Genomic DNA, 12,489 nt, shown 5'->3' with positions numbered 1-12,489 from the left:
CGAAGGATTTATTCTTAAACTCTGTTTTAAGTAAAATAATTGTGTGCATTTGCTAGCAGAATGTAGATTTTAAACGTTTCTAAAATTATTGTTATTTATTTTCTCCAAATTACAGGTATAATATCATCTTATTTTTATTTATTTTTTTGTAAACAAGTGAAGATAAAATCGCTATTCAGAGATGCAGCTTTTAACCTAAAGGTCGAACAGTTTTCTCAAGAAAAGAGTAGCCTATTTATTATTATTATTATTATTATTATTATTATAATTATTATTATTATAAATGTATACAAATGATTAAGTTATCTTTTACATTTTTTGCTGCTTCACAATTGTTTTCCTATTGAGAATTGTCTCCTATCCATGTTCCTAAAATTGCTTTATGCCAAATTCGTTTTTGTTGGTGGCATGATTAAGATCAAAATGTGTTTAATGAACTAAGCTTACTTTCTTTACTATATATATATATATATATATTTTTTCCTGGACAAAGACGTTGTGAATGTTTAGGGGTATTTTTTAGTCAAGCCCATATAGAAATTGATTTAAATATATATATATATATATATATATATATATATATATATTATATATATATATATATATATATTACCAACAGATTATTATCATATTTTTTTAATAAGCTGAGTGCATTATTTTAGAGATAGCCTACTTAATTTACATTCATGTGTAATTAAATTTTAGGATATAGGATATGTTTAGGATATATTTGTCAGACTGTGTGGAAACAACAGTGTGATTAAAAAAAAATAATAATAATAGTACTGCGGTTATTATTTTCTTCAAATTTATCCCATTGCACAAGTATGAGTAAAATTAAACAAGCTTGGTGTAGCATCTTTAAATATCATTCACAGTATGATTGTATTGATTTTTATTATTATTATTATTATTCTGTAACAATATATTAAGATATGGGTATTTGAGTATTTATCTTGCTTTTTCTTTAAAAAAATTTAATGTTTTTTTTTTCTTACATTAAAATTACATAAAATCATTTGATTTAAAAACTTGACCAACAATAATAATACAAAACTAAATGACATCACATCACAACTTAACTCAATGACCATTATATAATTATAATTTTTTATCGGATGTTTTAAAGTATGTTACAGTTGGATGATGCACAGCCGCAGCAGACTTACTTTCTGCGTTGACTTGTTCTTGTGTGGTTAGGATAGTCTTTTATAGCCCTCATTTCCTGTGAGTAATATTCTGGAGGAAGTGTGTGGTCTGTAGCGCTGTCACAGTGGAGCAGTGCCAGGCAGGTTCGGACACGTCGAGCCTGGCATCTTTATTCTGAATCTGTGCATCCAGCCTCAAAATCTGCCGGGATTCAAACTCCAGAAGATGCGTTGGACAGCAGGGTGGAAATTACTTTCAAATCGAATCCTGTGTGTGTTCAGCCTTTAAACAATGGTGCAGTTCAGAAAGAGTTATTTTACAGAGCAACTGAGTGGACCTCTTCTTCAGAATCAGTGTCTATTATAAAACTTCTGGGTCCATTAATGAATAACAACTATGATTAAAATGTAGAATCATTATGCTGGTATTATATGTCATTTGGAGGATTAGTTTTTTTATTATTTAATAAATAAAAATTAATTAATTAATTTCAAATTCATTAATCTCTTTTTAGAGTATTCAGTTTGATAAAAAAAATTATTAAAAATATTTTTTAAAGAAATAATTCACCCTTAATTAACACACACACACACACACACACAATATGTAAAGAACTCCATGTGGTAAACTGAAAAGAAAAAAGAAAAAAAAAAAAAAAAAAAAGGTAAAAGGGGTAACCCTTAAAATGGTGCTTTATTCCAGTCAAAAATATAATGTATAACAGCTGAATCAACCTATACATCCCAAACTAATTTATTTGGGATAAATCAGGTAGAAATATCTATTTAACATAAGGTTTTTGGGTCATTTGACTGTTTTAAAGGTTGCTTTTGCTTTATGCATGTACCTCTGGTAACCTTTGTTCATTCTGTGATTTTCAGTGTGATCTGCCCTGCGGTGGATTGTCCAACATCCAAGATGTCCCAGTCGTCCACCGCTGATGAGGGGACAACCTTTGAACACTTGTGGAGTACCCTGTGAGTTCATTTGCATGCACTTGCATAATGCAGTTTACGTTGATATTAGCACAATTTCAGGATAAACTGCAGTTTGTTTTTGTGAATTACAGTACAAAAAATTCAGACACAGTATGGGAACATGCTTTTATCCGTTTGTGATTGACGTAGACTCTCTCTGTGTTATTACAGCGAGCCAGACAGCACATATTTTGAGCTTCCTCAGGCGGGACACTCAGGGGACAGGGTGGCTTCCAGCAGCCTGCCCAGCAACCGCGCTGAAGTCTGCATGGACCTCTACCACATGAGAGACATGAGAGACATGAACGACAACGTCATGGTAAGAATCCAGTGGAGAATTCACTGTGTGCAGGTGTACAACAGTACAATGTTAACAAATCTGTAAAAATAGGGCACTGTGTACTTGAGTTTTTAAAGGTGTTTTACTTGTATTTTGAATTGTTTTGCATTGTCTGTGAAATTACTGGATAATGTCCTGTCGGTAAATGACCATTACACTCTTAAAAATAAAGGTGCTTAAAAGCTTCTTCACAGAGATGCCACAGAAAAACATTTCTGTTTCCACAATGAACCATTCAGTCAAAGGTGCTTTAAACAACCATTTCTTTTTTACCTTTTTATAATCTGAAGAACCTTCATTCACCACAAAGAAGCTTTTGTGAAACAGAAAAATTAAAAGTTCTTTATGAAACCATTTAGACAAAAAATACAAATAAAAAATCCTCTATGGCATCGTGAAGCACCTTTATTTTTAAGAGTGTATATGGTTTATTTATGTTTGTCTATTGTAGTTTGCTCACAATTTAGCTTTAAATATAGGTAGTTGACAAATAACATTTGAAAATTACCTTTTTTTTTCAATCAAAATTTTATGGAAGGAGTTCATTCAAGTTGCTGCTTCTTTTAGAAATCTTATTCATTTTAATAACCTTTAAGCTTGTTCGCAGTTTTGCACATATAATGAATATTAATTAAATGCTAGCAAAAAATGTGGCTAGCAAAACAGTTGATGGTCCCCTCCCAAAACAGACAAACAAAAAATACTACCAACATTCTTCAAAATATCTTCTTTTACAGAATAAAGAAACTCATACAGGTTTGGAACAACAAATGATGACAGAATTTTCATTTTTGGATGACCTTTCCCTTTAATTAAAAAAAAAAACCCACCCCCTGTACTACTGAACCGTGTTGGTTTTCCCTCCTTATCCATCAGGATTCCCTCCTCAGTCCCTAGTTTCCCTCTCCTGTGCTGTGTTTCCCTCCCCTCGGGCTCTGCAGCAGGCCGGGTGTTTGAGTGGAGCTTGTGATTAATTAGAGTGAAAAGCCAAGCCTGGAACATGACACCTGCTCCTGCTCCTGCTCCTGCCTCCCATCAGGGGCACACACGCTGGGAAACAGAGCAGGAGACGGGGATGGAGAGATGGACAAAGTCCCATCTAACCCCAAAATCAAAAGAAATAATATATTAGTATTATTTCCATATAAGAAATTATATTTTGCATGAAAAAGGCAGCCTATTTTAGGACCATTAGGATAGTTATAAGACATTTAAGCGCATTTCCCCTTATTCTAATTATCATAATTCATCTAAACATTATCTTTTTTTTTTTTTGTCATTTCCATTATTTTAAATTGTGATTCTTATTTTATTCTCATTACTGTAATATAGTTTTATTTTCAGTTTTTTCTTTAAAAAGTGATAATAAAAATAATTAAAACAACATAAATTAAAGTGGTGTGTGTGTGCATTAAATTAAAAATGTAATGCATTAAAAATGCAAAATGCAACCAAAATCATTATTGTATATCCATTATTATATTATTATATTATCCATTGTATTATATTGGCCTATAACACAATTGATTATATAATAATAATATACAATAATGATTTTGTTGCATTTTGCATTTTTAATGCATTACATTTTTTATTTAATGAGAATTGTGTAAATGAGCTTAAATATAGCTGTAAAGCAAAACAAACAAACAAAAATCATAATTGTCCTAAAATAGCATTTATTTAATATAATATAAGATAGAATGTCCTAATATATTTTATTGACCTAATATGTGACCCTGGACCACAAAAAAAGTCTTAAGTGTCAAATTTTCAAAAATTGAGATTTGTACATCATCTGAAAGCTGAATAAATAATATTTCCATTGATGTATGGTTTGTTAGGATAATAGGACAATATTTGGCCGAGATACAACTATTTGAATATGAATCTGAGGGTGCAAAAAAATCTAAATATTGAGAAAATCGCCTTTAAAGTTGTCCAAATAAAGTACTTAGCAATGCATTTCTAATCAAAAATTAAGTTTTGATATATTTACGGTAGGAAATTTACAAAATATCTTCATGGAACATGATCTTTACTTAATATCCTAATGATTTTTGGCGTAAAAGAAAAATCGATCATTTTGACCCATACAATGTTTTTTCGGCTATTACTAAAAATATACCCCAGCGGTTTTGTGGTCCAGGGTCACATATAGCCTGTCCTAATATATTTTAATTATTATTAGTATTATTTTTATTTTGGGGTGAAGTATAATCCAAACATGTTTTTGACAGGTTTTGTAAAATGAATTTAATATGTGCGCTGCTTTGCAGTGTCTATATTTGTTCTATATTTGTAACTTTCTGCATCAATAGTTCCAGAAATCTGTAGATGATCTGTTCTAGGTTGTATGGATTTTTTTTTCTCCTTATTGAGATGTTTTGGTTGTTCACTTTAGGCTTGGACAAGCATTTTCAAGAATGTATAGATTTTCAGATGTTTGTTTTTCACTTGGCTCTTATGGGAAATTGCTCCAACCAGTTTGTAATCTCTTTTTTGTTTTTCTAGCTGTGAACAGTGTAGGTAATTTCAAAAATAATAAATATATATAAAAAAATAATTAACAATCTAACCATACCTCCTTGAAAAAAAAAATGGTATAGTCTTAAAGGCAAGTGGGCAAGTCCAGGCCTGCTTTTTTACTTAATGAATAGTCATGAGGCCAAAAAGTGGGAGGGCCAAAGATTTGTTGTTGGCTGCATCTAGAAGCTGACAGGGCAAAGAGAACTGGCGGAAAATCAGAAAAAGCGACTCAGAGTGTGTTACCTTTCTTGGAGTTGTTGTGTCAAGTTAGTTTCTCTGGGAGCATCTAAAGCGAAGATGTGAGACGTGAAGAACTGAGAATTGCAGAACTCACCTGTGTTTTGGGTGAGGTCACATGACCAGAGCAGAGGGAGAATCTCCCCTGTCTTTTGCCTGTCTAGTGGGAACGCTACAATGCTGTGTGTCGGTGACCTGCCTCATTACTACAGCACGGTAGGTGAGCAGTTTCTGAACGATTCCATTGATTATTCAGCAGCAATAGTCTTTCTTTGCTTGCTGTCTTCCAGATTAAAACTTTAGAGACCATATTTTATTTTATTTTATTTTATTTTATTTTATTTTATTTTATTTTATTTTATTTTATTTTATTTTATTTTATTTTATTATTAATCATTATATTAAATTACATTTATACATGGATCTTCTATGACACATCTGTTAAAATACCAGTCTGTTATTTACTTGGTCTTCAATTGCAGGTTTATCTGTAATTGATTTGCAAATAATAATTTGATTATAACTGATTGCAATATACAGGTTATAGTAGCTACTATTATAAATTGCTCAGCTACGCTAGTAAATGCTTAAAAACTTCATTTTGAATGATCCTCAAAAATGGCTTTTATATGAACATTTAAAAATCATTTAAACATCTTCATGTGTCATTAATGTGAGATGAAAGGTGTGATGCTGCTTGATAGGGCACTTTCAGCTGTTTTAATGCTATAGCTGCAGTATATCTTTAAGACAGACACCTGTTGATGTTTCTTTCTGTGCACAACTTTGGTTTTGCTTTGATTCATTTAGAGGGATGAGAGAAATATTGCTAAATTTTGATATTTTGCAGTTTAGTTTAGTCATCCCACACCTGTTAACAAAGTCTACTTAAGTTCTTTAGGTTATTATCAAGATTCAACAGAGCAGTTTTAAATAGATGCGATAATGTCAGTCCTTTCAGTTTGCAGCAGAGGGTGCTGTTTTTTCATGTTAGTACACTCACTGACACATCTGCATACTGCTTACTGTGGCAAAATCTGTCAGATATACTTTGAAATATGTATAAAGACTTGTGGTCACATACAGTTTTAACACTATATGAGGTAAGTTGTCACAATAAACCTGCCATTAAACAACTTATTGCAGGCTTTACAGCAAAAAAAAAAAAAAAAAAAAAAAAATTAATAAATCACAAAAACAAACAAGCTAGTAAATAAAAAATGTCAAAGCAAAACCATTTATGGTATAATGTATGCATTTATAACTTTTTAAAACGCATGTGACAGTATGCCCCAAAATCTGCCTTCATTATGTAGTTGAATCTGGTTGGAATGAATGTCATTGTGGCTGTCAGTTATGATGAAAGCATTGTGACCTTTCTTCATGATATGGATGTTTGTTTAAAGGAGAAAGCAATCATTATATACAGATAGATTGAGAGAGAGAGAGAGAGAGAGAGCGAGCATGTATGTGCAAAAATGAAATGATGAATCATTTAATCACACACACACACACACACACACACACACACACACATTGCTTCTGTTGTGTTTCAACTTGTCACAGAGCATGTTTAGACTTACTGATGAGGCACACCTGAGTGTGTGTGTGTGTGTGTGTGTGGTAGACTCTGAAACAGCTTTTCTCACAGTGTATTGTTCATCTTAAGATCATTTATGGAAAGCACCCTATGTGAGACAAAAACTAAGTTCAGAAATCTATTAGAAATCTCTTATGGGGATATAGATTACACTGATTCAGTGCAAGTATCACTATTAGCATGAATGATTCTTCAAATCATGCAGATTGCCGAGGAGAGAAGTGGCTTGTAGTGGTCAGAATTTTCTCCTGGTGCATGATAAATCAGATGGAAAATTACATTAACACTGAAGCAGAGCTATCAAAATTTGTGTAAGGCTTTTGACTTGGGCCGGTAGATAATGCAGCTCTCAGCAGCATTTCAGTGCTGAATTTAGCAGGAAGCACCCCGTGGTTGTAGTTTTCTAGTTTTCAGCATTTAATTGCATTTTGAAAAACTCATCTGTGCACCTTTAAACCCTTCGCTTCATCTATAGTTCTCTTTTCTGCTGTGCTTGCTTGAATGGTGTTATTAACGCAGGCAGGGACTTGAGAAAGTGTCTTCCAGCAAGTATATACTTGTGCAGGTGTGGTCTGACTGCCGATATGCCATAATTAGGACAATGTGTGGTTTCTGACCTCCGTCCCTCTGGTTCCCCGTGTCCACGAGGATCAGGACTCCAGAGAGAGCGAGGACAGGTGATAACGTCTCAGGTTGAGCAGACTTTGAGAGATGAGTGTTTTACTCACTTTGGTTTCTGTGGGTTCATCAGTGTGTTGTTTGTCAGCCGAGGACATGTGATTCTGTCAGTTTGGACAATGTACTGTGTGAAAAAGAAGGTAAAGACTTTTCTCTTTGCTTGACTTGTGTTGCAGTCTCATTTCACTCTCCTTTCACAGGGATCTGATTGGTCCACAGGTTTTGTGGGAATCATTACCCATCATGCTTTTTACCTGAACTTTGAGTTATTATATTAAAACATGTCTGCATGAATCAAGTGGTAATTTGCTTTTATTTTTTTGAGATTTTGGTGATTATTTTATGTCATAGTTATATAATACCAGCGTAAAGTAGATTATGTTTGATTTCTGTAAAAGCTAAGGTGTTCTAGGTGGATGTTTGGTGGTTTCTTACTGGCCCAAGACGAAAGATCCCAGCCAAAGTCTCTCTGATATTGTGGTTTTTAGATATGGCTCTGGCTTTCAAGTCTGAGATTTCTTTATTTCCACATTTTTTTTTAACATTTTGTAGTTAAAAATTGTAAGTCTGAAAACTCAGAAAAGTAATAACCCACCTCTCTTCAACAAACTGCGTAATACATTTATGTCCATGCAAATGTACGGAAGCCCATTTCTGCCACTGAATAAAAAATAAAAAAGTTAATTGTCACTTTTTATCACACAATTCAAAGAAAAAAGTCAGAATTGTGAGATATAAACATCAAATTGCTAAGTTATAAAGTCACTTTTGTGAGATAAAAAGGGTAATTTTATGAAATAAAGTGAAAATTATAAGATATAAACTTCCAATAGCAATTGCGAGAAACAAGTTATAAAGTCAGGATTCAAAATTGCGTGATATAAACTTGCAATTCTGACTTTTTTCTCAGAATTGTGAGTTTATATCTTGCAATTCTGATTTTACAACAAGCAATTTAAAAAGAAAAAAGTCAGAATTGCGAGATGTAAGTGCACAATTGCAAGAAAAAAAAGTCAGGATAATGAGATCAGTCAATAAAAAGTTCTTCAGTGGTGGAAACGGGCTTCCATACAAATGATATGGGACGATTAAAAAAAAATAAAAAAACAAAGTATTAATGATAGTGATGCTAACATTTCTAAATTATTCTATAAATATTCAGAATGCATGGAAATGTGAAACAAATAAAACTCATCAAAAGCATGAAAATTCATGGTTTGTTACCAAATTAGGGAATGTCATTATTTCTTTGTCCAGCTGAGCTTTTCTTTGAACACATCTGACGAGTTGTACTTCTTGCACAAAACTTGTGGTGGGCATGATCTGTGAGTTTTGTGTTTGAAAGTTAGAGAAGAGAATGGCAGGCAATTAGACACTGGACAGATTTCGGTTGTGTTTTACAACCTACCCTTCGCCTGGAGGCTTGACTGCCTCTCGTACGTCCCGACACGGCGTACCTGGAGCTCTAGAAGTGGAGTGGATGGAGTCTTATCTCCTCCCACTTTCCCTCAAAGTCAACTTTCTGCCTCCCTCCCACTCCTTTACCTGTCTCACCCTCCTCCTCTTTCTGCCTTTCCTCTCAGTCTCAGTACAGCCTACTGAGCAGCAGTATGGAACAAGGTTTGGGGAACAGAGCAGCGTCTACCAGTCCCTACAGCTCAGAGACCGCCTCCAACGTGCCAACGCCGTCACCCTACTCCCAGCCAAACTCGACCTTCGAGGCCATGTCTCCAGCCCCGGCCATCCCCTCCAACACTGACTACCCCGGGCCGCACAACTTCGAGGTCACCTTCCAGCAGTCGAGCACGGCCAAGTCAGCCACCTGGACGGTGAGTACGGCGCCTCGGTTGTGGTGCAACCGTATCACGTGAGCTCCTCGTGAACCCGTGCACACACAGTTCTTTCCCCTCACTCACTGACCATTTTGCTCGCAATGTGCAGGCTTAAGTTTTACTCTTCTTCAGTTGTTTGTTTTGCCCTTTCTTCACTGGCTCATTTTCTAGACCCTCATTTTGGCGGCGTTCCCGCTTTGTTCCTCTTTTTCAGCGTGCTTCTTAGAATTAAACATCGTAGTTGAAATGAAATTTCAAGCAGGGTCCTGTGGTGCGACATGCTGTTGTTCTCCATATAACACACCCTGCTGTTAAAAAGTTTGGAGTCTGTACGATTTTTAAATGTTTTTGAAAGAAACTTCTTATGTTCACAGTCGGAGACTGCATTTCTATGAGTAAAAATACATAAAAATTCTGAAATATTATTTCAATTTAAAATATATTAAACTAGAAATGTGATGGTAAAACTGAATTTTAAGCAGCCATTACTCCAGTGTGCAGTGTCACATGATCCTTCAGAAATCATTCTAATATTTTGTGGAAACGATTTTTATTTCCTCTTAAGATTCTTTGATAAAACAATATATTTAATTATATGCATATAATAAAAAAATAAAGAATGGAAAAGTCTTCACTTTCACTTTTGATGTAGTTAAAGCATCCTTGCTGAATAAAAGAAAATAACATTTCTTAAGAAAAATCCTAATGACCCCAAACTTTTGAACTGTGTTTTATTTCTTAGTGTATATATATATATATATATATATATATATATATATATATATATATATATATATATATATATATATATATATATATATTATAATTCTTATATTAGCAGTTTTATGACCTCATTAAGATTGAAAAGTTTTATGGACTTTCCGTATGAGCTGCAAAATAAACTTTGACTAAAATGATGACAATTAACAGCATCTGAAAAATATTCCTTCTCTTCAACATACATACTGTATTAATTAAAAATTCATGTTAAAAGAATAAGGAAGGTGGTTTTTCTGCTTTATTTATTTATTTATTATTTCTCAGTCTCGGTCAGGCTAATTGCATGCACTTTTATGATTGTAGTTTTAAAAGGAAACCGCTACAGACTGTTCTCAGCGCTGTCTTTGAGCTACAATAATTCAAAAAGTGCGCAACCTTTAAATTTACCATCAGTTTAGTTTGTCTTATCAAAAACGCCATGATGTTTGAAAGTCCTTAGTAAACCCTTACAATGACAGAATCAAGTTTAAATTCTTTAGTGCATCTAATGTTCGGTTGTTCACGTTTGCTTTACATGAGCTCAAAGCAAGTTATTCTCAAACTATAAAGATGTTGCACAATAAAAAATTGTGTTGCCATTTGCACTTGATTCGTCTTGAATTTTAAGGTAACTAATGAAACTTGGGAGGTGAATTTCCTAAATGGTTTAATGTTGTTGAGGAATTTTAATGCTATGGCATTGTTATAGTATCTAATAGCAGTAAGGTGTTTTAAGTGTTTTTAGCATGTAGATGTGCAGTTGCTCGGGTCTTCTGAGTGGTTGCTAGTGCATTGCTTGGTGGTTGCTTACAGAGTTATTAAGCTTAAGTTATGGGTCAGTTCAGATCTTTATACAAGAGATAGTACTCATAAGGTTTTTCTTAAACAAAGTGCATCCACACTGGAAAAGAATCACAGTAATGTCAAGCAGAGGAGCTTGAAACCAGAGCAGTCCGTGTTTTCCCCAAAGTCCAGTGTCGCCATGAAGAAAGGTGCTACATCAGTCTGTCATGAAGATGACCCTCTGAAACAGGAGATGGGGCTCTTTCCTGTGGTGGTTGTTTGTTGGAGGAAGTCAAGCGTGAGGCTTGGTCTCTGACTTTCTGTGGACGTGTAAGGTGATAGCGGTCCCAGGAAGGTGAGTGCTATGGCCATCACTCAGTGTCGGCCTGTGAAGACTGTCACTTCGTTCCGCTCCATTCTCAAAGACCAGGCCCCTGTGAGCAACAATAACAGCAGGATACACTTTTAAAATGGGCATAAGTGGAGTTTTCAGCACAGATTGCTGTTTACGTTTTAGGATAAGAGAAGCAGGCCCTACATTTGAGTGTGTTTGGCACTTCAGCTAGCGCCATAGATATAATGATACAGTCACATACTATCTCGTTTTCTCTATATTAAATCTTCATGCTCGTGGAACGCTGTGGGAATATTCTTTGCATAGTGGATCAAAATTTCGGATTGGTCTAGATTTAAATAACCATCATGTTTTCAGGATTTTGAGCTTTCGACTCAAAGTGTGCATGAAATGAATCATTTGTTTATATATGACATTATTTCAGTCAATGAAGACTAGAGATAATGTATAGATAGCACATCATTTGCTTAACCCTAACACTTTCTAGACCTGTTTAACTTTCTTTCTTCTGTGGTACATAAAATATGTTTTTATTATTATTATTATTATAGTCTTATTGTATTTGTGTTTTTTTTTTTATTGTTTGTTTGTTTGTTTGTTTTTGTCCATGGAACCAACATTCTTAATTTTCTAAAAATCTTTTGTATTCTGCAGAAAAAAGAAAGAAATGCAGGTTTGAAAACAACATGAGAGTGAGTAAATCATTTTGGGGTGAAGTATGCACTCAGTTTGGAGAATTTTGAAAATTTGCACATGAAAAATATTCAAAATATCACTTCTGAAGTGGCATCCATCTCTGTAGACTTTTGCATGATTCTGCATGAAAATGATGTTCCATGCCACTAGTTGTCAGTAAGTCCAAGATTATTGCTGTAGTGCAACATAAACAATAAAAATTTATTAAAGGGATACTCCACCCCAAAATGAAAATTTTGTCATTAATCACTTACCCTCATGTCGTACCAAACCCATAAAAGCTCCGTTTGTCTTTCGGAACACAATTTAAGATATTTTGGATGAAGACCGGGAGGCCTGTGACTGCCAAGTAAATAACAGTGTCAAGGTCCATAAAAGGTACTGTATGCTCTTCTGTATCATCCGTGCCACAAGGATGCGCTGTTTCTATGTGTATTTAGCTTTGATTTGAAAGAAAACAGCTCATCCTTGTGGCGCGGCTGATAGAGAAGAGCATACGGTGATAATGAGAGACACAGAGGAGACTGTTGACAAAGGAATTGTTGAACAAAGTC

The 12,489-nt window shown here is 34.2% G+C and overlaps 1 protein-coding gene across 4 annotated transcripts in view; it reads left to right on the top strand.

Moving 5' to 3' along the window:
• Positions 1-12,489, top strand: part of tp73 (tumor protein p73) — a 35,127-nt gene that overhangs the window by 2,436 nt on the left and 20,202 nt on the right. For 2 of the 4 annotated variants that reach the window (XM_042730280.1, XM_042730283.1), the window contains exons 2-4: positions 2,031-2,126; positions 2,298-2,445; positions 9,094-9,339. In XM_042730280.1, the coding sequence (XP_042586214.1) occupies positions 2,068-2,126; positions 2,298-2,445; positions 9,094-9,339 (453 nt within the window). In that variant the 5' untranslated portion in view covers positions 2,031-2,067. Of the gene's footprint in view, positions 1-2,030; positions 2,127-2,297; positions 2,446-5,083; positions 5,449-6,925; positions 7,651-9,093; positions 9,340-12,489 lie in introns of those variants that run through there. The other 2 variants (XM_042730281.1, XM_042730282.1) reach the window with 2 other exon arrangements.

The sequence above is a fragment of the Cyprinus carpio genome, chromosome B8 (assembly GCF_018340385.1).
Source record: "Cyprinus carpio isolate SPL01 chromosome B8, ASM1834038v1, whole genome shotgun sequence".
In the NCBI taxonomy this organism is placed as follows: Eukaryota; Metazoa; Chordata; class Actinopteri; order Cypriniformes; family Cyprinidae; genus Cyprinus; species Cyprinus carpio.
The sequence above is the reverse complement of the archived record's forward strand: the minus strand, read 5'-3'. Positions and strand labels throughout refer to the sequence as shown.